This window comes from Molossus molossus, unplaced genomic scaffold (assembly GCF_014108415.1).
Source record: "Molossus molossus isolate mMolMol1 unplaced genomic scaffold, mMolMol1.p scaffold_m16_p_1, whole genome shotgun sequence".
Taxonomy (NCBI): domain Eukaryota; kingdom Metazoa; phylum Chordata; class Mammalia; order Chiroptera; family Molossidae; genus Molossus; species Molossus molossus.
In genome coordinates, this window is record NW_023425344.1 from 156,853,791 (window position 1) to 156,877,446 (window position 23,656).

Consider the following 23,656-nt stretch of genomic DNA (forward strand, 5'->3'; position numbering starts at 1 on the left):
TTTGCTCAAGTGGTCTGTGCCTGAAGTGATGCCTGCCTCCTCTTCTCTGACTAGGCAGTTTTTGGCCCTTCTTCAGCTATTTCATTCCCCACGGACCACTTCCTTCTCTGTTCTCCTATCCGCGTGAACTTCATGCTTACTCAGGTTAGCAGCACTTAACTCTACCTTCATTGTTTCACATATTTTATTAATTTCACAGTAGTAAGCTGTTGGAGATCAGAGATCATATCTTTTAAACTTCTTTTTCTATTCAGAATTTGTTTTGTTTTTATTCTTACTGCACCAGCTGGCATAATTGTAGGCATTTAGTAAATACTGAAGAAGAGTCATTTATAATTAAATAAGTGAATTTTTTTTCTAGCTAAGACACAAATTTGGAAACTCAGATCCCATGACAAGAACTTGCCTTCTATAATAACTAACAGTTGATAAGTACTTACTGCGAAGTGACTGTTGTGAACACTTTATATATGTTTACTTATTTAATATTCTCAGTAGTGGGTAGATAGTACTATTATCCTCATTTTATAGATGAGATTAAAGCATAGAGATGCATAATAATTTTACTGAAGTTATACAGCTAACAAGAGCGAGCGTGGGATTTAGACTCAGAAAAATCTAGCTCTATAACCCAAGTTCTTTTGTGTGTGGGGGGGGCAAGTTCTTTTTTTTGGGGGGGGAGGATATGTGCCCCTAGCCGGGGCTGAATCTGGACTCTGTGGTCCACAGGCCAAGGCTCCAACCGCTGAGCCCAACCAGCCAGGGGTTATAATCCAAGTTCTTAACCACTATACCCCACTGGCTCAAGAGCACAGTTCTTAAAAAATATTGTTACCTGATTTCATCCTCACAACATTCCACAAGATAGGTGGCCTGAACACTTTCAAAGTATCAATGTAAGGAAGCCACACACAAAGGTGACTGTTCTAAATTAAAGGACAATAAGGTGACATAACTAAATGCAAAATATGATCCTTGACTGAATCTGGGTCAGAAAAAAAAGACTATAATGGACCTTACCAGGATAATTGAGCAAAACTGAATATGATAAATAAATTATATGAAATTAGATAATCTGACTGTATCAGTGTTAAATAGGCAGATTATTGGCATCCCCATTTACAAGAGACAATCAGAGAATGTGCTACAAGTTCTCATAGCTAACAGGTGGCAGACTTGAAACCCCAAGCCAGCTGTTTTATTCAGCCCCCACATTTCAGCACTGGTGGTCAGTCAGTCCTCCATACACTTGTGGTTCTCAAAGTTGAGGAGATTCTTGATAGGATCTGGTTCTCAGCAGAAAGACCTGTTGCCTTTAGTGTTATTTCTACGTTAGCATCACCCTAGTTTATGTTGCTGTCAACCCAGGCAACAGCTTTCGCTGTTACATGAAAATGAGGTGGCAGTGTTTATATTCTTAATTGTTATAGACTCTGTGTTTCCTTCCCCATGTTTTCCATTATTTATTTTAATTTTTTTGGTAGGTGCCCCTAGCGGGAACCGAACCCGGGAATCTCTGGTCCACAGGCCAATACTCCAACCGCTGAGCCAAACTGGCCAGGGCTATTTTTTATTTTTATTTATTTATTTATTTATTTATCCTCACCCAAGGACATTTTTTCATTTTTTGTTCAGATGGGGGGGGGGGGAGTAGAGAAACATCGATGTGAAAGGGACACAACGAGTGGCTACCTTCTGCATGACCCAACCAGGGCAGGGGACAAACTGCAACCTAGTTACATGCCCCCAGCGGGAACTGAACCCAGGTCTCTCTGGACCACAGGCTGACGCTCTAACTGCTGAGCCAAACCAGCCAGGGCTTTCCATTATTTTTTAAATAATACAAGTCAGCCAGGAAACCACTAGGAAAATATTATTATTTTTTTTTATCCTCACCTGAGAACATTTTTCCATTTTTGTTCAGATAGAGTGGGAGGGAGAGAGAGAGAGAGAGAGAAACATCGATGTGAAAGGGACACATCGAGTGGCTGCCACCCGCATGACCAACCAGGGCCGGGGACAAACTGCAACCGAGGTACGCGCCCTTAGCAGGAACCGAACCCAGGTCTCTCTGGACTGCAGGCTGATGCTCTAACCGCTGAGCCAAACTGGCCAGGGCGAAAATATTAATTTTTGATAGTAATATACTAGGACAGCTCATGTCCTCAAGTGTGCAAGTGTATATTTTCATAAATGTTAGGATAAAGGACAAGCAGAATTGTTAACAACAATTATTATAATCAACATTATAATAATTGAGGGTTTATTTGATGCCAGGCACTATATTTAATACATTCTATGAGATAAGTATTATTATACTGCCTCTTTTATTGATGAGAAAACTGAGACTCAGAGAGGGAAGGTGAGTTACCTCAAGATAATCAAACTTATTCAGTGGTGGAGTTAGAACTTGAATCCAGGTCCACTGACTCTAGAACATGTGCTTTTTTTTTTTATCCTCACCCGAGGACATTTTTCCATTTTTTTTGTTCAGATAGAGTGGGAAGGAGAGAGAGGAAGAGAGAGAGAGAAACATTGACGTGAAAGGGACACATCGAGTGGCTGCCACCCGCACAACCCAACCAGGGCTGGGGACAAACTGCAACCAAGGTACATGCCCTCAGTGGTCTTTCAGGACTACAGGCCGACGCTCTAACCGCTGAGGCAAACCGGCCAGGGCTAGAACATGTGCTCTTGAACATTCACTAATCTCTGCCTAAATTGAAATCCACTCTATCTTGATGTCTTACCCTCTTTTGCTCTCTTGTTCTGAGTCCATGAAAGTCAAGCTGTCTTCCCTCTGAAGATCAATGGAATGTTCATAAACCCCGTACGACATCTCCTGTGACATATATAGGTATATATATTTGTTTTGTATTGTTGCTGTTGTTAATCCTCACCTGAGGATATTTTTTCATTGAGTTTTATTTTTATTTATTTTTTGGTATGTGTCCCTAGCCGGAACCGAATCTGGGACTCTCTGGTCCGCAGGCCAATGCTTCAACTGCTAAGCCAAACCGGCCAGGGTTCATTGAGTTTTAGATAGAATGGAAGGGAGAGAGGGAGGGAGGAGGGAGAGAGAGAGAGAGAGAGAGAGAGAGATCGATGTGAGAGAGGAATATCGATTGGTTGCCTCCCTCATGACCCTGACCCAGGCTGGGGATCAAACCTGCAGCCCAGGTACATAACCCTGACCAGGAATAGAACCCAAGTCCCTTCAGTCTGTGGGCAGATGCTCTAATAGCTAAGTCAAACCAGCCAGGGCTCCTGTGATATATTTTAAAATTATGAGTCCATTTCTACAAAGGTCAGTTAAGTTGGAAAAGCCATTTATTTTAAAGTTTATTTTATTTCCCCTATGGTCACTGGGGAATCTTTGGTAGAAAGTTTGAGTAAAGCATTTTTGTGCTATTAGGTAATGAGAACAGGGAGAAAATGCACCTTTTCACCTAAAAGTTACAATTTTGGACTCTTAAAACATTTGAAATTTCAAATGTTAAGTTTTACAGATGATTTGTTGATTAATGAAAAGCTACTTATTTGGCTTTGAATCAAGCAGATCTCTTTATATTAAGCTATTTCTGTTCAGTGATATCCAAGGGACCTCCCTAATAGTGAAATCTAACTTCCCCTGGAGTAAGGCCGGGAAGCTGTTTCTGACAATTATTCATTAACACACTTGAGAGCATTTTAGAACAGTAGTGGAAGGAAATCCTAGAGCCAGTGGGAATATGTCCTCAGAGATAGTGGAGAGTTGCGCATCGGAGACAGCTGAAATTTGGAGATGAGAGAGGTTACATGTATACTCCTGAAACCAATACAAAATAATATTGAATGTAAACTGTAATTAGAAAATAAAATAAATAAATATTTTTTAAAAAACAAAGAAAAATTAGAAAGAGGTTATAGAATAATGGAAGATAATGCAAAGGAAAAGAGAAGGAAGACAGCAGGCAGCCCAGAATACTACTCAAGAAAGAGTGAAGAAAGGAGTCTATGTTGTAGCAGGGCAGATTAGATTCTGAAGGAAAACAGTTCTGAATTTGCCTGACTGGTGTGGCTCAGTGGTTGAGTGTTGACCCATGCACCAAGAAGTCGCTGGTTCAATTCCTGGTCAGGGCACATACCCAGGTTGTGGGCCAAATCCCCAGTGGGGGGCATGCAGGAGGTAGCCAATTGATGTTCTCTCTCATCAATGTTTCCATCTCTCTCTACCTCTTTCTTCCTCTTCTCTAAAATAAATTTTTTTAAAAGTTATGAATTTGACCGATTATGAAATGCAAAATAAATTATATAAACAGCTGGGAAGTTTTTTTTTCAAGACCAGTAAAATACAATGCATACAAAAATTAAAATGCAATAAAATAAAAAATTAAAGGTAGATAAATGAAAAAAAAAATGAAGAAGGAAGAAGATGAATAAGAGGAGGAGAAGAAAGATAGATTGCCAGCCAACATATGTAGAAGAAATGACGATTTGAAAACCAACGTTTGGCAACCACCAATGTAAAAATTGATTCAGAAAGGAGCACCAATAGATGCTAAAACCAATGGGTGCAAAATCATGGGAGAATAGAATGTCCACGTGATCTCAAATAATCACTCTACTTATTATTAGTTTACTAATTAATTACAAACGGCAAGCATACCTTTACAATAGAGAAATCTAGCAGACAAACTACACCATCACCAATAATGTAATAAACTGACATTGCCTCCTCATGTGTGCAATGGAAAGTATACAGTGTCGCCTAGGTAATATTCTTGCTAAAAATGTCTAACCTGAATCTCATCGGGAAGAATGAATCAGACAAACCCAGACTGCACAAGATGCATGGTGGCCTGTACTCTAAAAGTATACATGTCTGCCCTGGCCAGTTTGGCTCAGCGGTTAGAGCGTCGGCCTGTGGTCTGGAGAGACCCGGGTTTGGTTCCCGCTACGGGCACGTACCTCGGTTGCAGTTTGTCCCCGGCCCTGGTTGGTCGTGCGGGTGGCAACCACTCGATGTGTCCCTTCACATCGATGTTTCTCTCTCTCTCTCTTCCTCTCTCTCCCTCCCGCTCTGTCTGAACAAAAAAATGCAAAAATGTCCTCGGGTGAGGATAAAAAAAAAAAAAAAAAAAAATTAAAAGTATACATGTCATAAAAGACACACATACAAATATGAAGGCTGGTTTTAAATGGAAGGAAACTAAAAAGACACGACAATTAAATGTGATGTGTGAACCTTGATTGAATCCTGAATTAGGGAGAAAAAAAAGCTATATTCAACATTATTGGGACAGTTGGGAATTTGAATATGTACTGGATATAGATAATATGATTATATCAATATAAAAGTTCTTGGTGTAATAACGACATTGTGACTTTGTAAGAGAATATCTTAGTTCTTAGGAGAAACATTTAGGAGTAAAATTTCATAATTTCTATAACATCTTCAATTGATTCAGTAAAAATAAATATTAACAAACAAGTGGATATATATATAGAGAGAGATAAAGCAAATGTAGCAAAATGATAACAGTTAGTGAACCTATATGAAGGGTATATAGGTATTTGTTGTACTATTTTTTCAACTTTTCTGAAGTCTTGAAACAATTCAAAATTAAAATACAAATAAATAACATTTTGCTTTAGCTATTTAGAGTCAGCTCTTTCTCAAGACAAGGAAATAGTATCATGGACTCTGGGATTCTTTGGTCCTCAGGTTGACGCTCTAACTGCTGAGCCAAACCGGCCAGGGCGGACTCTGGATTCTTTAATTGATTTTAGGATTCCATGATTTTGTTTAAAAAAAATTTTTTTTTATCCTCACTCAAGGACATTTTTCCATTTTTTGTTCAGACATGGCGGGAGGGAGAGAGAGGAAGAGAGAGAGAGAAAAACATCAACGTGAAAGGGACACATCGAATGGCTGCCACCCGCATGACCCAATTAGGGCCAGGGACAAACTACAACCAAGGTACATGCCCCTAGCGGGAACCAAACCCCGGTCTCTCTGGACGACAGGCCGATGGTCTAACCCCTGAGCCGAATCGGCCAGGGCTGTTTTTAAATTTTTTATGTAGTGATTTGAGAGAGAAAGAGAGAGAGAGATCAATATTTGTTGTTCTACTTATTTATGCATTCACTGGCTGATTTTATATATATATGTATTATATATAAAAATGTATTATATATATATATAATGTTTTATTGATTATTTTTTTTTTAGAGAGAGAGAAATATCTATGAGAGCCCAGCTGGTGTGGCTCAATAAAGAAAAAAAATTTTTTTAAAGAAATATCTGTGAAAGAGAAACATCTATCAGCTGCCTTCTGCACATCCCCAACCAGGGACTGAGCCCAAAACCCGGACATGTATCCTGACCAGAAATTGAACCCGGACCTCTCAGTCCATCGAATGATGCTCAATCCACTGAGCCACACCGGCTGGGCAAATTTTTTTGAACTATATTTTTATTGATTTTTTTAGATAGAGAGGAAGGGAGAGAGATAGAGAGATAGAAACATCGATTGGCTGCTTCTTACATGCCCCACACTGGGGACTGAGCTGTAACACCGGCATGTGCCCTGACTGAGAATGGAACTGGCAATCTCTCAGTCAAATTAATCTGTTTCATAATATTTTTTGTTTATCCTCACTCAAGGATATTTTTTTTCCCCATTGAATATTAGAGAGAGTGGAAGGGAGGGAGAGAGGGAGAGAAACATCAAAGTTAGAGAGACACATTGATTGGTTGCCTCCTGCACATGGCCAAACCGGGCTGGGAAATTGAACCTGCAACCCAGGTACATGCCCTTGACCCAAAATTGAACCCTTGACCCTTCAGTGCACTAAGCCACACTGGCCAGGGCCATAGTGTGTTTAAGAACAGCAAATACCGCCCTGGTCGGTTTGGCTCAGCAGTTAGAGTGTTGACCTGCGGTCCAGAGAGACCCAGGTTTGGTTCCCGCTAAGGGCATGTACCTCAGTTGCAGTTTGTCCCCGGTTCTGGTTGGGTCGTGTGTGGGGCAACCACTAGATGTGTCCCTTTCACATCAATGTTTCTCTCTCTCTCTCCCCCTCCCACTCTAGCTGTACAAAATATGGAAGAAGAAAAAAAAAAAAACAGCAAATACCACCTTAAACTTCAATAATAATATGGAATCACAATGCTGAGAAACGTAAGAATCACTGCAATAAGGACATTATAGTGAAATAATTCATTTGTTCTTTATTTATTGATTTATTTTATCTTTATTGTTGAATGTATTACAGATATTCCTCATTTTCCCCCCATTGACCCCCCTCCTCCCCACCTCACCCCCCTCCTGCCTTTTCTCACACTGTTGTCTGTGTCCATTGGTTATGCATATAAGTTCTTTGGTTTATTTCTTCCCACCCCCCAACCCTCTTCCCTTTGAGGTTTGTCAGTCTAGCAACCAATTTGTACCTCTTAATCCCTTCACCTTTTTCACCCATTCCCCCAACCCCCCTCCCATCTGGCAACCAGCAAAATGTTCTCTGTATCTATGAGAATGTTTCTGTTCTGCTTGTTCATTTTGTTTCTAGATCCAATTGTTGATAGATATGTATTCATTGCCATTTTGTTTATTCATATATTTTATCTTTTTCTTCAAAAAGACCCTTCAACATTTCATATAATAACAGTTTGGTGGTGATGAACTCTAACTTTTTCTTGTCTGGGAAACTCTTTATATGGCCATTGATTCTAAATGACAGCTTTGCAGGATAAAGTAATTTTGGTTGTAGGTTCTTGCTTTGAATATTTCTTGCCACTCCCTTCTGTCCTGCAAAGTTTCTTTTGAGAAATCAGCTGACAGTCTTATGGGAACTCCCTTGTAGGTAACTAACTGCTTTTCTCTTGCTGCTTTTAAGATTCTCTCTTTGTCTTGAACCTTTTGCATTTTGATGATGATGTGTCTTGGTGTGGGCCTCTTGGGGTTCATCTTGTTTGGGACTCTCTGTGCTTCCTGGACTTGTATGTCTGTTTCCTTCACCAAGTTAGGAAAGTTTTCTGCCATTATTGTTTCAAATAGGTTTTCAATTTCTTGTTCTCTCTCTTCTCCTTCTGGCACCCCCAAGATGCAAATGGTGGCACGCTTGAAGTTGTCCCAGAGGCTCCTTACACTCTCCTCATTTTTTTGGATTCTTTTTTCTTTTTGCTGTTCTGATTGGGTGTTTTTTGCTTCCTTATATTCCAAATCAATGGTTTGCTTCCTGGCTTTACCTACTCTACTACTGAATCTGTGTAAATTATTCTTTATTTCAGTTAGTGCCACCCTCATTTCTGACTGTGCATCCTTCATTTCTGACTGGTCCTTGAGGCCCTCACTAAGTTAATTGATCATCCTTATAAGCAGTATTTTGAACTCTGCATCTGTTAGGTGGCTTATCTCCATTTCGCTTAGTTCTTTTTTTTTTTTTTTTTTTTTTTGATAGAGTGGAGGGAGAGAGAGGAAGGGAGAGAGAGAGAGAAACATCGGCCACCCGCACAACCAACCAGGGCCGGGGACAAACTGCAACTGAAGTACATGCCCTTAGGGGTCTCTCCGGACCGCAGGCCGACGCTCTAACCGCTGAGCCAAACTGGCCAGGGCTCGCTTAGTTCTTTTCCTGGGGTTTTGTTCTGTTCTTTCATTTGGGACCTGTTTCTTTGTCTCCTCATTTTGGCCGCCTCCCTGTGTTTGTTTCTATGTATTACTTAACAAGAGGTATGGGGCTAGCTGAGACCAGATGCTGCTTGTTTGAAAGAATTTAGGAAAATCTGAAGCAGGATCCAAGACAGGCCAATCCTATGGTTAAGCAACTGGCAACAGCTTGGGTGGGCCTGAAAGTTGGGTGGGGTGGGGCCTCAGGGAATCACCAGGGTGGGGCAAGCAGTGTGAGCCAGGTTGCTGGAGTCCCAAATATGGCAGCTCTCTGCCGCCCCAGGGAAGGGCTCACCAAAGGAACAAAGGCCTCTGATAGCACGTCTGTCCCGGAGAAAGCCCCCTCTCCAGCCCTTGCTCAATGCCAAACAGCTCGGTTCTTCCCTTATGTCTCTGGTGCCCCCAAGCTGCCTCCCCTCCAAGCTTAGAGGGAGTGAGTCCGATAAGTCTGTGCGCGGGCCCTTTAAGAGGAGCTGCCTGGAGCTCCAGCCGCCTCAGCCTCCCTGAGCCTCAGTTCCCACTGGTTTTCCAGCCAGAAGTTATGGGGACTTTTCTTCCTGGCACTGGAACCCTGAGCGGGGTGCCTGGTGTGGGACGGGGACCCCTGAGTCCTCAGGGAGGACCTTCCCAGCTGAGGTATCCTCCTGATTTTTATCCGCCAAACGTGGGTGTGGGACCAGCCCGTCTGCTTCTGTCCCTTCTACCAGTCTCGATGTGGCTGCTTCTTTAATTCTGTAGTTGTAGGACTTCCATACAGCTTGATTTCAGGTGGTTTTGAATGATGGTTGTTCTATGGTTTAGTTGTAACTTTGATGTGCTTGTGGGAGGACGTGATACCGCGTTTACCTACACTGTCATCCTGACCGGAAGTCTCATTTGTTCTTTAAAAGTACATCTATTATATTATCTCTGCTGAGTAGCCTGTACCATGCCAGACATTGGGGAACAAAGTACAGTATAGTAAGTGCTTAACTGAAAAGGAAGACAGACATATCATGAAACAACCAGAGACCCTACATAGATGCTCTTGGATATGCCACACATCTAAATGCTGTTTAAATGAGATGTGGAGCCCAGCCAGTGTGGCTCAGTGGATTGAGCATTGTCCCATGGACTGAAAGTACCTGGTTCGATTCCCGGTCAGGGCACATGCCCAGGTTGCAGACTCAATCCCGAGTGGGAGTTGTGTAGGAGGCAGCCGATTGATGTTTCTTTCTCACATTGATGTTTCTATCTCTTGCCCTTCCTCTCTGTAAAAAAATCAATAAAGCCCTGGCCGGTTTGGCTCAGCGGTTAGAGCGTCGGCCTGCGGTCCTGAGAGACCTGGGTTCGGTTCCCGCTAAGGGCGCGTACCTCGGTTGCAGTTTGTCCCCGGCCCTGGTCGGTCGTGCGGGTGGCAGCCACTCGATGTGTTCCTTTCACATCGATGTTTCTCTCTCTCTCTCTGTTCCTCTCTCTCCCTCCCACTCTACCTGAACAACAACAACAAAAAAATCAATAAAAACACATTTAAATAAATAAATAAATAAATAAATAAATGAGATGTTGAGCCCTGGTCAGTGTGGGTCAGTGGTTACAGCGTTGGTCCACCGACCAAAGGGTCGTGGGTTCGGTTCCTGGCCATGGGCACGTACCTGGGTTGCAGGCTCGATCCTTGGCATGTGCAGAAGGCAACCAATTAATGTCTCTCTCTCTCCCCCCTCTTTCCCTCCCTCCCTCCCTTCTAAAAATCAATCCCTCTCTCTAAAAATCAATGGAAAAATATCCTCAGGTGAGGATTAACAAAAAATAAAATAAAATAAGTGAGATGTGGAACATTGTTAACCTAGTCAAGGACCACACTTGAGCTCTATTCATTCAAGGCTGACTCACCTTTATGCACATTGTTTCTCTTTGAGAGGTACTTAGAGATGTAGGACTGTGCTTAATCTGTTACTCTGATTTAAAATGCTCCATTGCTTTCTTTTCTAAAGATTAAAATAATTTTTCTTTTTTAATCCTCATTCAAGAATATTTTTCTACTTATTTTCAGATAGAGTGGAAAGGAGGAAGAGAGAGAGAAACACTGACATGAGAGGGACACATAGACTGGTTGCCTCCTGCACGACCCCAACCAGGGCCAGGACCAAACCACAACCGAAGTACATGCCCCTGACCGAAACTGAACCCGAGACTCTTTGGTCCACAGGCCAACGCTCTAACCACTGAACCAGCCAGTGGTTAGATTAAGCTGTGAGTGCAGGCTCAAGGCTCAAGGGACACATGGTGATTATGAACCCTGGAACAGAACCCTGGTGCTTAGTGGATTCCTTCTAGTCAGACAACACTGTATGTGACCACTTGAGATGAGTTGCTATGAAAAATGGCCTATGTATTACTCTGCGTGCAGGGGAAGCTTAGGATATGTGATGTCCTGGAATAGTGATGGTATTGAGGCGAGGCTAGGAGAAGAGCTGCAGTAGTTGCAAAAATATCCCCTTGAGGGACTTTGGTCCCTTGTGGTTTACCCACATTCCTGCTTATTTACTTCAACCGGAAGCACCTGTTATTCCTGTCTTCCTGGGAGTTTGTGGCCCCCTCTTTTTCAGGGGTGGGGCACCCTTTTTCTGCCAAGGAACATTTGGATATTTATAACATCATTTGAGGGCCATACAAAATTATCAACTTAAAAATTAGCCTGCTGTATTTGATCAGGCTAATTTGGTGAGGCCTGTGATGTTGATGGTATTGATTTCTCGGGCCTTATATGGCCCACGGGCAGGACGTTCCCCACCCCTGCTTTGAACAGCCTTGGCCTTGAGCATGTATAGAAAAAAGGGAATGTGTTAGAGATGTGTGAGGTGCGTGGTCAGGGGGTTTGCAGGTGAACGGAGAGAGGACCTCCTCATAAACCTAAAAATAAAATGTTAAAAGGTACTGAATCTGTGATCCTGACTCACTTACTCTGTTCCTCTTCTGAGAGAGATTTCTACTTATCTGTCTTTGGCCTGGCTGGATTGAGGTTATTATGAGAGAGCTCAAATCTTTCCAACCTTGCGCAAGCGGTATAGACATGGAGAAATTCTTGTGGAATCTAAGCGACTGTGACAGTACAGGGGCAACACACAGAGAGGCCCGTGTTCATTATGTATGGCTGGAGAAATTATCTGTCTCCAGGGGGACATGTTTCATTGTGCATTAGCTTCCAGCCGCTTCCTTCCTTCCTATTTCTCTGCCCACTCTCTCTATCACTGTCCTTCCGAGTCTCCTTCTCACTCCTTGACCCCCCTTCACAGTCCACCTCTGCCCATCAGTGTCTCCATCCATCTTCTCTGCCATGTCCATGTCTCCCTCTCCACTTTGCTCAATCTTACTCTTGCTGTCCATGAGTCACTTTTCTGTTTGTCTCTCATTTGTCTCTTGTTCTCTCTAGCTGACTTTCTCACAGTCTATCTATGTTTCCCTCTGTAATACCAGCTTTTTGGGTACCCGGCAGCTAATGATAACCTTTTCTTGTTACATTAAAGTCCATAAGCAGCACTTGGTTTATTGATTGATTGGTTTTTATTTAAATTCTGCAGAGGAAAGAAAAGGGAATTTTTATAAAGTGAGAGAACAGAGAGAAAACATGAAATCAAGCAGAGGGAGATTAGAAAGAAGGGGCAGCCTGAGAGGATGGTGGGGGCGAGTAGGGAGAGCTATCAGAAAAGACTGAATCCATGATGTCTGATTTCCTATCAAATAACCTAGGTCAGGTAGTCATGGCTGATGACAGCTAAATACAGACTATAAAGTGTTAAGTACCAAGTTAGGTCTGGCACCTAACTGAGAGGCAAAAGCTTCAGGGAGAAATGAGTTGGGTTAAATAAACCCAAAAAGCTGACATGGGTAGAATTTCTTCTGCCTGACCCACTAACAGCTGTGAACAGGACATTTTGGAAATGGTTTTTATTGAAATGCTTCAGTGGGGCATAACCCCTGGAAGCAAGAACTTGGCTCTGAGGCCAAGCCTGGGAGCACTGCAGGGATCTGGGCAGTCAGCTGAACAAGGTGGGAGCGGGAACAGAGCGCAGCCTGGGTCAGGCAGGCGGTGGCGGCAGCTGCTGACCCGAGCAGTTCTGATTGCTGCGTTTGCTCTCTCCTCTTGCTCCCTATAATTAAAGCTTTCCCACTATGATTCTGGCTTCCTGAAGGGAAATTAGAATTTACAAAACAAACAAATAAAAAACAGCAGAGATGCTTGGTTGCAATATACATATATTTTATTTTTTTTATTTATTTATTTATTTATTTTATTTATTTATTTTTCAGGTAGAGTGGGAGGGAGAGAGAGGACCAGCGAGAGAGAGAGAGAGAGAGAGAGAGAGAAACATCGATGCGAAAGGAACACATCGAGTGGCTGCCACCCGCACGACTGACCAGGGCCGGGGACAAACTGCAACTGAGGTACGCGCCCTTAGCAGGAACCGAACCCGGGTCTCTCAGGACCGCAGGCCGACGCTTTAACCGCTGAGCCAAACCGGCCAGGGCAATATACATATATTTTAAATCATGAAACACTTAATCATATCTTGAAGTCACTGTTGCTGGTCAGTTTCAAATTACCTAAATTTTCTGCTATAGCCCTGGCAAGAGGGGCTCTTCTATTAGAACAAAAATAACAGAAAATTTAAAAAACCTAACTGTACTCACCAAATGAGATAGGCTCATGTAAAGTCTTCGTTGACCCAATCATCCTCTTTCCTTCCGAGACAAGGGACATGCTCCCCCATTTCCCTCCACTTTTTTTCACCTTCCTCCCTTTTCATCCCGCCTCTTGCTTCTCTTTCCTAACAGACAGACCACATAGAATCTGTGGACCAGAATAACTCCGTTGTTTTATTTCCCCTCAAAGGATATAACCTTCCACTCCCCAAATAGCTTTGACAGTTTTCTCATTTGCTAGCTGAGGAGGATATCAAGAGACGTTGACCTTCTGGTTTTGCCTAAAGAGGGAACACTCAGTAACTATTATGCTTCAGTCCCTGATTTGCTTTCACTGTGCCCTTCCTCCCCCTCCCCATGTCCTCACCTGCCTTTCACCTTTCCTCATGAACATTCCACTCACCCAGCAGTGCACTGCTATTGCCCACAGCTCTCCCTTGCCTGGTGTGGAGATGCTATAGGGCGCATCTGCCTTCAACCCCACAGCATCCCTGCCAGCAAGAGAAAGCACAGGGCCTCTAGGAGTGTTGCTCCCTACCTAATCAGATTAGTCCCATCAGTATGAGGAGGTAGATTTTGGTGTTACTGTGCTGTCTATGGAAGGAGGAGAAATTGTCAGGCATCACTTAAAGAGCCCTGTCCCTTGGACGCCTAGGAACTGCTGAGAGAAATTAATCTTCCAGCTATTTAAGGTAATTTCTTTTCCATCATCCTTTGTCAAGAGGACTGCATTGGGAAATTGAATCTAATGGGAGTCCCTGAACTGGTACACTCCACTCAACAGCATCTCTCCAACCCTATGTGGCATCCATCATCCCACACAAGCAGAGGCATACGACATTGCTGCAGAGCCAACGTCCCACCAGTCTCCAGTTGCAAGGAGCCACGCTGCACACAGGGGATAGCACTGGGCCTAGAGTCTTGCAGTTTTCCTCCACTTCTGCTCTTCTTTCCAAAAAAACCTACCACAGATGGACCTCTTCCACTGAGTCTTGCTTTTATCCAAGATCCAGGAGAGGACAGAAATGGGGATATGCTAGAATGGAACATGGGATTATGCATTTTCTTGCCTAAACATAAGGACTCAGCTGGTGAAGAATAGGTGTCCACATTAAACAGCCAAACCAGCCCTGGCCTGTTTGGCTCAGAGGTTAGAGCATCGGCCTGCGAACTAGAGAGACCCAGGTTCGGTTCCTGCTTAGAGTATGTACCTTGGTTACAGTTTGTCCCCAGCCCCAGTTGGGGTCGTGTGGGTGGCAGCACTCGATGTGTCTCTCTCACATCAAAGTGTCTGTCTCACATCAATGTCTCTGCCTCTCTCACATTGATGTTTCTTTCTCTCTCTCCCTCTTCCTTCTTCTCTCTCTAAAATCAATAAAAGAAAAAAAAATTTAAAAATAAAAATAAATAACCAAACCACTGCCAAAACCAAGCATTAGACAGAAACAGGGCAAAGGCAGCATTGCTTCAAGACCATCTCTTCTCTCCAGACTAGCTTTTCATTCATGCACTAAGAGCCGAGGGAGTCTTATGCTCTCTGGGGTCATGTAAAAGAATTCCAATCTTCAATGTTCTTTCTATCCTCAAGGTTATTTCCCAGGGCAGTTGTTTCCAAATTGTGTTCCTTAGGTCCTGGCCAGTGGATCAGTGGTTAGAGCACTGTCCCATGCACTGAAGGGTCACAGGTTCGATTTCCAGTCTGGGCACGTGTGTGAGTTAACCGATCAATGTTTCTCCCTCACATCGATGTCTGTTTCTCTTTCTTACTCTACAGTGAAAAATATATACTCTGCTGAGGATTAAAAAAAAACACATCGTGCCCTGGCCGGTCTGGCTGGGTGGTTAGAGCATCGGCCTGCAGACCAGAGCCCCGGGTTCGCTTCCCACTAAGGGCACGTGCCTTGGTTGCAGTTGTCCCCGACCCCAAGGGTCATGTGGTGCCAGCCACTTGATGTGTCCCTCTCACATTGATGTTTCTCTCTCTCTCTCCCTCCTACTCTATCTGAAGATAAACGCAAAAATGTCCTCAAGTGAGGATTTTAAAAAAACCACATTGTGTTCCTTGGGGCTCCAAGAAGTGCCAGGGAGTATGTATGTGTAGGGGGGCCAGGGTGGAAAAGGGATATTGTGGGAAGTGGCTCCAGGGAGGGGGAAGCTCAGTGGTTGAGGCTCTGGACCCAGCTCTATTTCAATTTGATTTATTTTAAATGTTAGAATTTTTCATAAGAGTTCTTTTTGTTATTATTGTTGTTAATCCTCACCCAAGGACATTTTCCCATTGATTTTTTTTTTTTTTAGATAGAGTGGAAGGGAGGGAAGGAGAGGGGGAACAGAGACACATCAATTGGTTGCCTCCTGCTCGACCCTGACCGGGGCTAGGGATCAAACCTGCAACCAAGGTAGGTGTCCTTGACTGGGAATCAAACCCATGACCCTTTGGTACATGAGTCAACACTCTAACTGCTGAGCCAAACCAGCCAGGGCAAGAGTTGCTTTTTAAAGGAATGTTCTAATTTTTGTTGTTAATTCTCACCCGAGGATATTTTTTCCATTGGTTTTCAACAGAGTGGAAAGGAGGGAGGGAGGGGGAGAGAGAAACATAATGTGAGAAAGATACATCAATTGGTTGCCTCCTGCACGTGCCCCTACCGAGGCCAGGAATCGAACCTGCAACCAAGGCACAAGCCCTTGACTGGGAATCAAACCTTCGACCCTTCAGTGCATAAGCCGACACTCTAACCACTGAACTACACAGGCCAGGGCAAGAAAGGTTCTAATTTTTAAAAAGATCTGCAAACCAGTGTCCTAAGTGAGAGGAGGGTGACTGTACCTCTACCTCTCACACAGCTCACCGTTGGCCAATAGTTTCTCCTTGTTTCGCCTGCAGAGTAGGTCCAGGTCCACACGAGCAGCTCCCTGACTCCAGGGGCTCCTGGGACACCTTTCAGCAAGATGAATCTCCTTAGGCTCAAGAATCATTTGTTTTCCAAACTACCTCTCCAATCTCACTAATTCCCAATTTCCCTGCATTTGACAAATGGAATTAACAAACCTTGATCAGTTCCTGAACAGCCCTCATCAATCAACAAGGCGACTGACTGCACAGGCTGAGGGGGAAGGGAAAGTGTAAGGGAAGGTAGCCACAGCATGGGGAGGCGGCCTTACCCCTCTATTTCTATGAATGACCCCTCCCAACCCATCTCAAAACATGACACTGAGTTGTCACCCTCATCAACCACTTTCTTCATTCTTGCTAACTAAATACAAAGCAGTATTGTTTATGCCTTCTTCTCCCATTTTTTAAAGGTTTCTCCCGTCAACCTCCACCTTCCCTATGTCTGTCTTCTCTTTAACATAAGGCCTTGCCATCTGCTGCCACCATAGCTTGGGAACCCCCTCAGTGCTGGGCGTGATAAATCAGCCATCTCTCTGCTCTCATCAGGGCCTCTTCCCCACCCAAATGTTCCAGTGACACTTTTATGCTGCTTCCTGCCCAGGAGGATATAAGCCACCATTATCCCTCTCTGTCCCCAACACATACACACACTGGAGGGCTACCAAGCATGTGGTCACTATTGCTTCCGTATTCACCTTTTGGTCTTCTTTCCCAGGGTCCAAGCCTTCCTAATTGGTTTAAGATTCAAGATTTACCTTCTTCGCTTTTCTGCTCTGCATGTAACATCAATCCACCCTCCCCCACCACAGGGTGAGCCTTTCCTCTGCAGCTCTGCCGGTACAGCCCTGTGCATCTTTCCACCTCATCAACTTTTCATCTCTTTGCAAACGGAATCGGGAAGTCTCTCCCTCCTCCCCCTTTGTCATTAGCTTCATGAGTGGGGACATTAATGTATTCACCAGACACTGTCTTCACACCACTGTTTACTGTAATTACAGTCACTTCCCTCCCACTATCCTGGCTTATTTGACTGTAAAGTGCTTGGAGGAGGGACAGTATGAAAAAAAGACATAACACAGGCTGAGGTCGAGTAGTGTAATGTTAACATCCAAAGAAAGGAAAACCAACCATCATCTCTGCAGCAACTCATTAACAATTGTCAATGCCCCAGAGCTTAAAAAACAATCGATACAATTTGGAACCCCTCCATTATAGAATGGGGAACTGTACCCATATTACCAACAACAGTCACCCTAAGAAACGCAAGCACTACATCCACCCTCCTTCAGGGGGTAGATCCACTGTACTTTTCATGTAGATCAGCTACGTTATCACTGGAGACTCGGATCCAGCCATCCTCACGGACATGATAGAGGTTAACGGAGCCTCCTGAATAGGCATCTCTATAGGTGGCTTGGTAGATGGCTCGACGGGCCAGATCATAGGCCTCTTCCACCTCTAGGTCATAGGAGTAACCCCGATCCATGACCCCATATGCATACACAGAGCCAGAACCTACAGAGAAGGTTACCCCCGAGATCCGATTTCCTTCACTGTCCACGTAGTAGAGGCCTAGAAAGAGAGATGAGGTTAGCAGAAAACAAACAAATTGACCACCCCTTTTGACATCTAATTCACTCTCTAAGGCAACAGATCATCATCATTCTTTTTTTTTTTTTTTTTTGGTATATGCCCCTAGTAGGAATCAAACCCAGGACTCGCTGGTCTGCAGGCCAACACTCCAACCACTGAGCCAAACAGGCCAGGGCGATCATCATCACTCTTTAAATCCAAGGGAGACCAACAGAAGTACAAGGGAAAAAAAACACTATTATAAAATTACTTAAAAAAAAAAAAGCCCAAGGAATCAAATTAAATATTAAGATCTCAGGATTCTACAACATACCAACCCATCTCACCTCACATTGTAGTAACTGCCCTGTCTGTCCTCTCTGTACAATAAAAAAAAGCAAGTATAATTCAAATGACTTAGGTTTAAAGCACAGAACTTCTGTGGAAAATAATATTTAAAAGAATCCTAGCCCTCAAAGTTTAAACTATCTGGGGCACAAGACATATATCACACAGTAGAGCATAAAGCCTAGAGGTTCAAATCATATTGTAAAGACCTGCACTGTCCAATGTAGTAGCCACTAGCCACATGTGACTGGTGATGTCCCAGTTTGATTCCCAGTCGGGGCACATGCCCAAGTTGCGGGCTCAATCGCCAGTATGGGGTGTGCAGAAGGCAGATGATCAATGTTTCTCTCTCATCAATGTTTCTATCTCTCTTTCCCTCTCCCTCCTCTCTATCTAAAAAAAATCAATTAAAAATATATTTTTAAAAATTACACGTATGGCCCGGCTGATATGGCTCAGTGGTTGAGCATCAACCCATGCACCAAGAGGTCACCAGTTCGATTCCTATGCAGGGCACATGCCCAGATTGTGGGCCTGATCCCCAGTGGAGGGCAAGCAGAAGGCAGCCAATCAATGTTCTCTCTCACCGATGTCTCTATCTCTCCCTCTTCCTTCCTCTCTCTAAAATCAATAAAGAAAAAAAGAATAATTACATGTGTGGCTCACATTTTATTTCTATTACACAGCGCTGGTATAGATCAAGGGTTGGCCAGGTTCACTGCTTGTTTTTGTAAATAAAGTTTTATTGGAACACAGCCACACTCACTTATGTACATATCATTATTATTATTATTATTTTTGGTATATGCCTCTAGCGGGAACCCAACCCGGGACTCTCTGGTCCGCAGGCCGATGCTCCAATCGCTGAGCCCAACTGGCCAGGGCTGTGCAGACTATTTGTAACTGCTTTTGTGCTAAAACAGGAGAGTTAAGTAGTTGAGACAAAGACCATATTGACTGAAAGCCTAAAATATTTATTACTTGGCCCTTTATGAAAAAGTTGGCTGACCTCTGGTATAGCTGAAAATTTAGACAAAGATTTTTATAAAATTTGTATCAATTCCAACTGCCTTTGTCACTAAGTTCAGATTCAAACATCCTTTCCTCAAATACTATCAACAGTTCTCTATTACCTACCAAACTCATCTCTCTTATGCCCCACCAAGACACAATTCTTCCTGTAATTTCAAATTCTGCCAATGGTTTCACTAATCTTTTTCCTATTTTAGTGGTTCTCAACTCTTATTGTGCATTAGAATCATCTAAAGAAGCTTTTAAAAAAGATGTCTAGGATTTAATCCAGGTGTTCTTTTTCAATAGGTCTAGGGTGGGGGATCAGCACAGGGTTTTTTTAAGTTCTTCAGGTAATCTAATGAAAGCCAGGTTGAGAACCACTGCCCTTATCAATTTTCAGGTTCAGCTGGTTCTAATGGCTACCCTAATTTATTTCCTCCTCAGTCCTACTGCCTTGCTTAGTTTGCTCACCATCTGGTTCCAGCTTACCTTTCTGGCTTTATGGATCACTACTTTTCAATACCTTTAGTTCCAGTGAAACTGGACTTCTAGTTACTCTCCACAAAACTTCAAGCTTCTCCTTTCCTTAGTTCATTGTTTCCATCCTCTCCTTGTCACATCTTGGACAACTGCAACCTATCCATGAAGTCTTCCTCAACTCTTCCCATCAGAAGTAATCCCCTCCTCCTCAAAAATCCTTCAGCATTTTATTGGTTCTTTAAAAAATAGTATTCATCTCATTCAGCCTTGTATTAAGTAATTTGTAATCCCTTCTCAGTCTGCTTCTTGAAGCAAAGAGCTGACTCATCCTGAATGGGACAGGTTGTTAGGAGGGCTTTGAGAAGGTACAATTTAAGTTATGCTCTAGCTTCCTACGTTTTTCTTGCTAGCCAGCTTCTGTACACTCACACTATTTCCATCACCTATAACAAACCAAGTAGCTAAGGGTTCAAAGCGGCATTTCCAAGATGCTTCCCTGGACCACACATACAGCCGTTCTTTCACACCTTTCAAGAGAAAAATGACTCAATTTCCAAAGTTACAAACTGAGCTCTTCTCATATCTTTTCATCTCCTCATTCATCCTTCATTGAGGAGCAATTCTCCAAAGTGAAAAAGTGGTGGTATCCATAGATGTTTGACAGAGGAACACTAGGCATTTAGTAAGCAGATAAATGAACAAAGCAAAAACAATAGGAGGAAAAAAGAACTATTTTTAAGCATCAAGGGGGAAAATTACACAGAAAGTCACTAGCTGTATTCCAGCTTGACTATAGGAACATTCTAAATTGGCTGAGAAGGAGCTGATATCAGATATAAGGCTGAACTTCCTGACAAAGTTTTTACATACTGAAAAGGAAACTAGGCTAAGAAATTTCTTTTCAGTGATGACAGAACAAGACCTAGGGTGAATATATCAAGCAAGGAAAGAAGATGTACATCAAGGCCCCTTCTAGGCCCAAGACTCTTAAAGGGGAAAAAAATGAGGAGAAATGACTAACTTTTGAGTGGTTATTTCCTATACACTAAGAGTTTTGGGTCCAATACGGTAGCTACTAGCCACATGTGGCTAATGAGCACTTGAAATGAGGCTAATGCCACTTGTGGAAATATTTTAGGTATTTTGGATGAAATGAATTGTTAAAATTAATTTCACCTTTTTCTTTTTACATTTTTAATATATCCATCAGAAAAAAAATCACACGTGTGGCTCACATTAGATAATACTGACTAGAGTTTTTTTGTTTTTGTTTTTTTATCCTCACCTGAGGACATTTTTCCATTTTTTGTTCAGATAGAGCGGGAGGGAGATAGAGGAAGAGAGAGAGAGGAAGAGAGAGAAAAAGAGAAACATCGACGTGAAAGGGACACATCGAGTGGCCGCCACCCACACAACCCAACCAGGGCCGGGAAAAACTGCAACCGAGGTACATGCCCTTAGTGAGAACCGAACCTGGATCTCTCCAGACCGCAGGCCAATGCTCTAACCACTGAGCCAAACTGGCCAGGGCCTGACTAGAGTTTTATGTCCATTATTATGCACTTCAATTCTCAAATACACTCTTTGTAGGTCTTATTATTTTATGGGAGACAAAATAGAAGCAAAAACATTGTGTGCCAGAAACGACATGTTTTGTGTATATTACCTCATTTAACCAACATAACAGATGATGAAACAGATAACTGAGAAAATAAGCAACCCAAGGTCACATGGGTAGTTAGTGAAACAGCTGGTCTAACTCCATGCCCTTTTGTACACTACAGTGTCATTCTTTAACAAAGAGAAGGGTTGAGAAAGTAATCAACCATCCTCAGCAATGATCTAAAGCCTTTTCTTTCACTCATCTGTTCATCCAACCCCTCCTCCCTGTAGTGTCAGCCCAAGAATTATGTGGTTGAAGCTTAACTCACCAGGGCCTCTCTTATCCCAGCCACAGATCATGGTGCCCATGGACAGCCCCATGCCTTTATACTGATACACCATGTTGGCGAGCAGCTTGGAGGCAGCTGCTACTGAGATGCGTTCCTTGTTTCGAAGCTCATAGATTCGACACTGCCGAGCCAACAGCCGCTCCCAGAAACTGCAGTCTGCTGCGCCCCCCGCCATGGTGCCTAGCAGGTAGGGGTTGATCTCTATCACCTTCTTTACTGTCTGGGAGGCAATGTAGGCACCTGCTGTGGCCCGGGAGTCCGCTGCAACAATGACTCCATGTTGAAACTGTTAAGATCAAAGGAAAACATAAAACAGGCCACATCAGACCATAAAAACATCTTTTTGACATTTCTTTTTGCATCAATGCAAACCCAGAACATCTCTTTCTCTATCTGTTTATACTTCACAATACACCAGCAATTTGCAACCGGTGTGTCACAAGAATTTTTGAAACATACAATACCTATTTAGTCAGGGGCACTGACTGACCTCTCTTCCCTTAGACTGTCAAATAAAAGTATGACAACAGTTAACACAATAGCCATCCGGTATGAACGAATCAAAATTATACCTATTTTTTTGGTCAGATCGACAAAAATTATATTTTTTGGTGTGCTGCAGAATTTTAGTAGTTTATGTGTACCATGAGATGAAAAGGTTTAAAATCGCTGCCATATACCTTTCCACATATTAATGTCACTTGAGCTTCACATCAATACCGTGACATAGGTATAAACAGTATTTCTTTTGCTTTTATGGATGAGCAAACAGCTTTAATGAGATAGATTGACTTGCTCAAGATCGTAGAGCTAGTTATTGCAAAGCTGGGCCAGGAATCCCTCTAGCCTGGCTCCTAGCACAGAGCTGCTTCCCAAGATTCCCCCCTTGTCATAGCGCTTTGGTTACCCTCGCCTAGAAGAAGAGCCAATTTCCAAAACCTTTGGTGGTTACAACTGCCTTTCCTTTAAGGAAGTTCCTTGTTGCTGCAGCCTCCCCTTTTCTGGAAAGAAGCTGCCTGACGTCGCCTGGGAATGACCCAAGCTGCCTCGGGTTCTTTCTCCCTCTTATCCCCCGCCCCACCGCCACCCCTTCCGGCCAGCGCGAGAACCGAGGCCTCCCGGGGCAATGAGACAGCAAAGCCACCGGGGTCCGGACGAGAGGCCTGAGCCTTCGCTTGGGTTTCGTGGCCGCGGCCACTGTGGGCTTCGGTCCGGGAAGGGCGCGGGCGCGCGGGGTTCAGTCCGGCTCGGCTGCTGGGTTCGCACCTTGAAGGCCAGGGTGGTGGTTCCATGAAGTATTTCGATTCTCGGCTCCTCTGGGGCACCCCAGCTGGGCGCGGCCAGGTTCAGCTCATCACTGGGACTACCTGGACCCAGGTCCGACAGATCTGCACGACCTCCGAGTCCGAAAAACCCTGGCCGGTTCACCGGTAGCGAGCTCTCCAACACACTGGCCAGCGCCATGACTAGTAAGGGCAAAAGGAACCGCCTCCGGGAACGCCTAGCAGATAGCGGCCGGGCAACGCCTTGCCGTCACAGCTTCACTTCCTATTAAATCGCAGGAAGAAGCCATTTTAACTCCTGGCAACCACGCCTCCAAAAACAAGAGCTCGACGCAAGGGAACATTTTAGCCGACCGGGAAAAAATAAATAAATGGCTTCACTATCCTTAAATTCTAAAGGGATATGCCTACCATTTTAGGTTTTGTCATGCAAGCAGTGCTGGATTAGATTAATCTCAAATGTCTAGGAAGCGATCGGAAACGTCCATGCTGAGTGAGGGAAGTGAGGCCGGCCATCTTTGAGAAGGGCGTGACTGGTTAAAAATTGGTTCTGAAACCTTAACTGTAAGTTGTCCCCGCCCAGCCAGGTGTCCAAACACCGCTTTACATCTCTACTGCTTCAGCACCCTATTAAGGCGGCTGGAATTGCCACTTTGTTTTACCGGATAAAATAATGATCTACTCTGAGGTCATTTTCCTATGAAGTTAGTTAAACCACATTTGCTTGTGATAAAAGCGCAGCAAAATAAAAGTGCTATATCTTTTGTTTGATAG

At 43.5% G+C, this 23,656-nt stretch overlaps 1 protein-coding gene across 1 annotated transcript; it reads right to left on the reverse strand.

Moving 5' to 3' along the window:
* Positions 1 to 17,314: 17,314 nt before the first annotated feature.
* Positions 17,315 to 23,079, reverse strand: PSMB5 (proteasome 20S subunit beta 5). The gene is made up of 3 exons (XM_036243927.1): positions 22,866 to 23,079; positions 21,579 to 21,885; positions 17,315 to 17,805 (listed from the first exon to the last, which is right to left on the reverse strand). Exons 1-3 carry the CDS (start codon positions 23,061 to 23,063, stop codon positions 17,519 to 17,521), a joined length of 792 nt encoding a protein of 263 aa, XP_036099820.1. The 5' UTR covers positions 23,064 to 23,079; the 3' UTR covers positions 17,315 to 17,518.
* Between the last annotated feature and the right edge of the window lie 577 nt (positions 23,080 to 23,656).

Coding starts and splice junctions, on each gene's coding strand:
- PSMB5 (XM_036243927.1), bottom strand. CDS start 23,063: ATGGCGCTGGCCAGTGTGTTGGAGAGCTCGCTACCGGTGAACCGGCCA. Junction 21,886..22,865: donor CCACCACCCTGGCCTTCAAG/GTGCGAACCCAG, acceptor TGATCTTAACAG/TTTCAACATGGAGTCATTGT. Junction 17,806..21,578: donor CTGGGATAAGAGAGGCCCTG/GTGAGTTAAGCT, acceptor CTCTCTTTCTAG/GCCTCTACTACGTGGACAGT.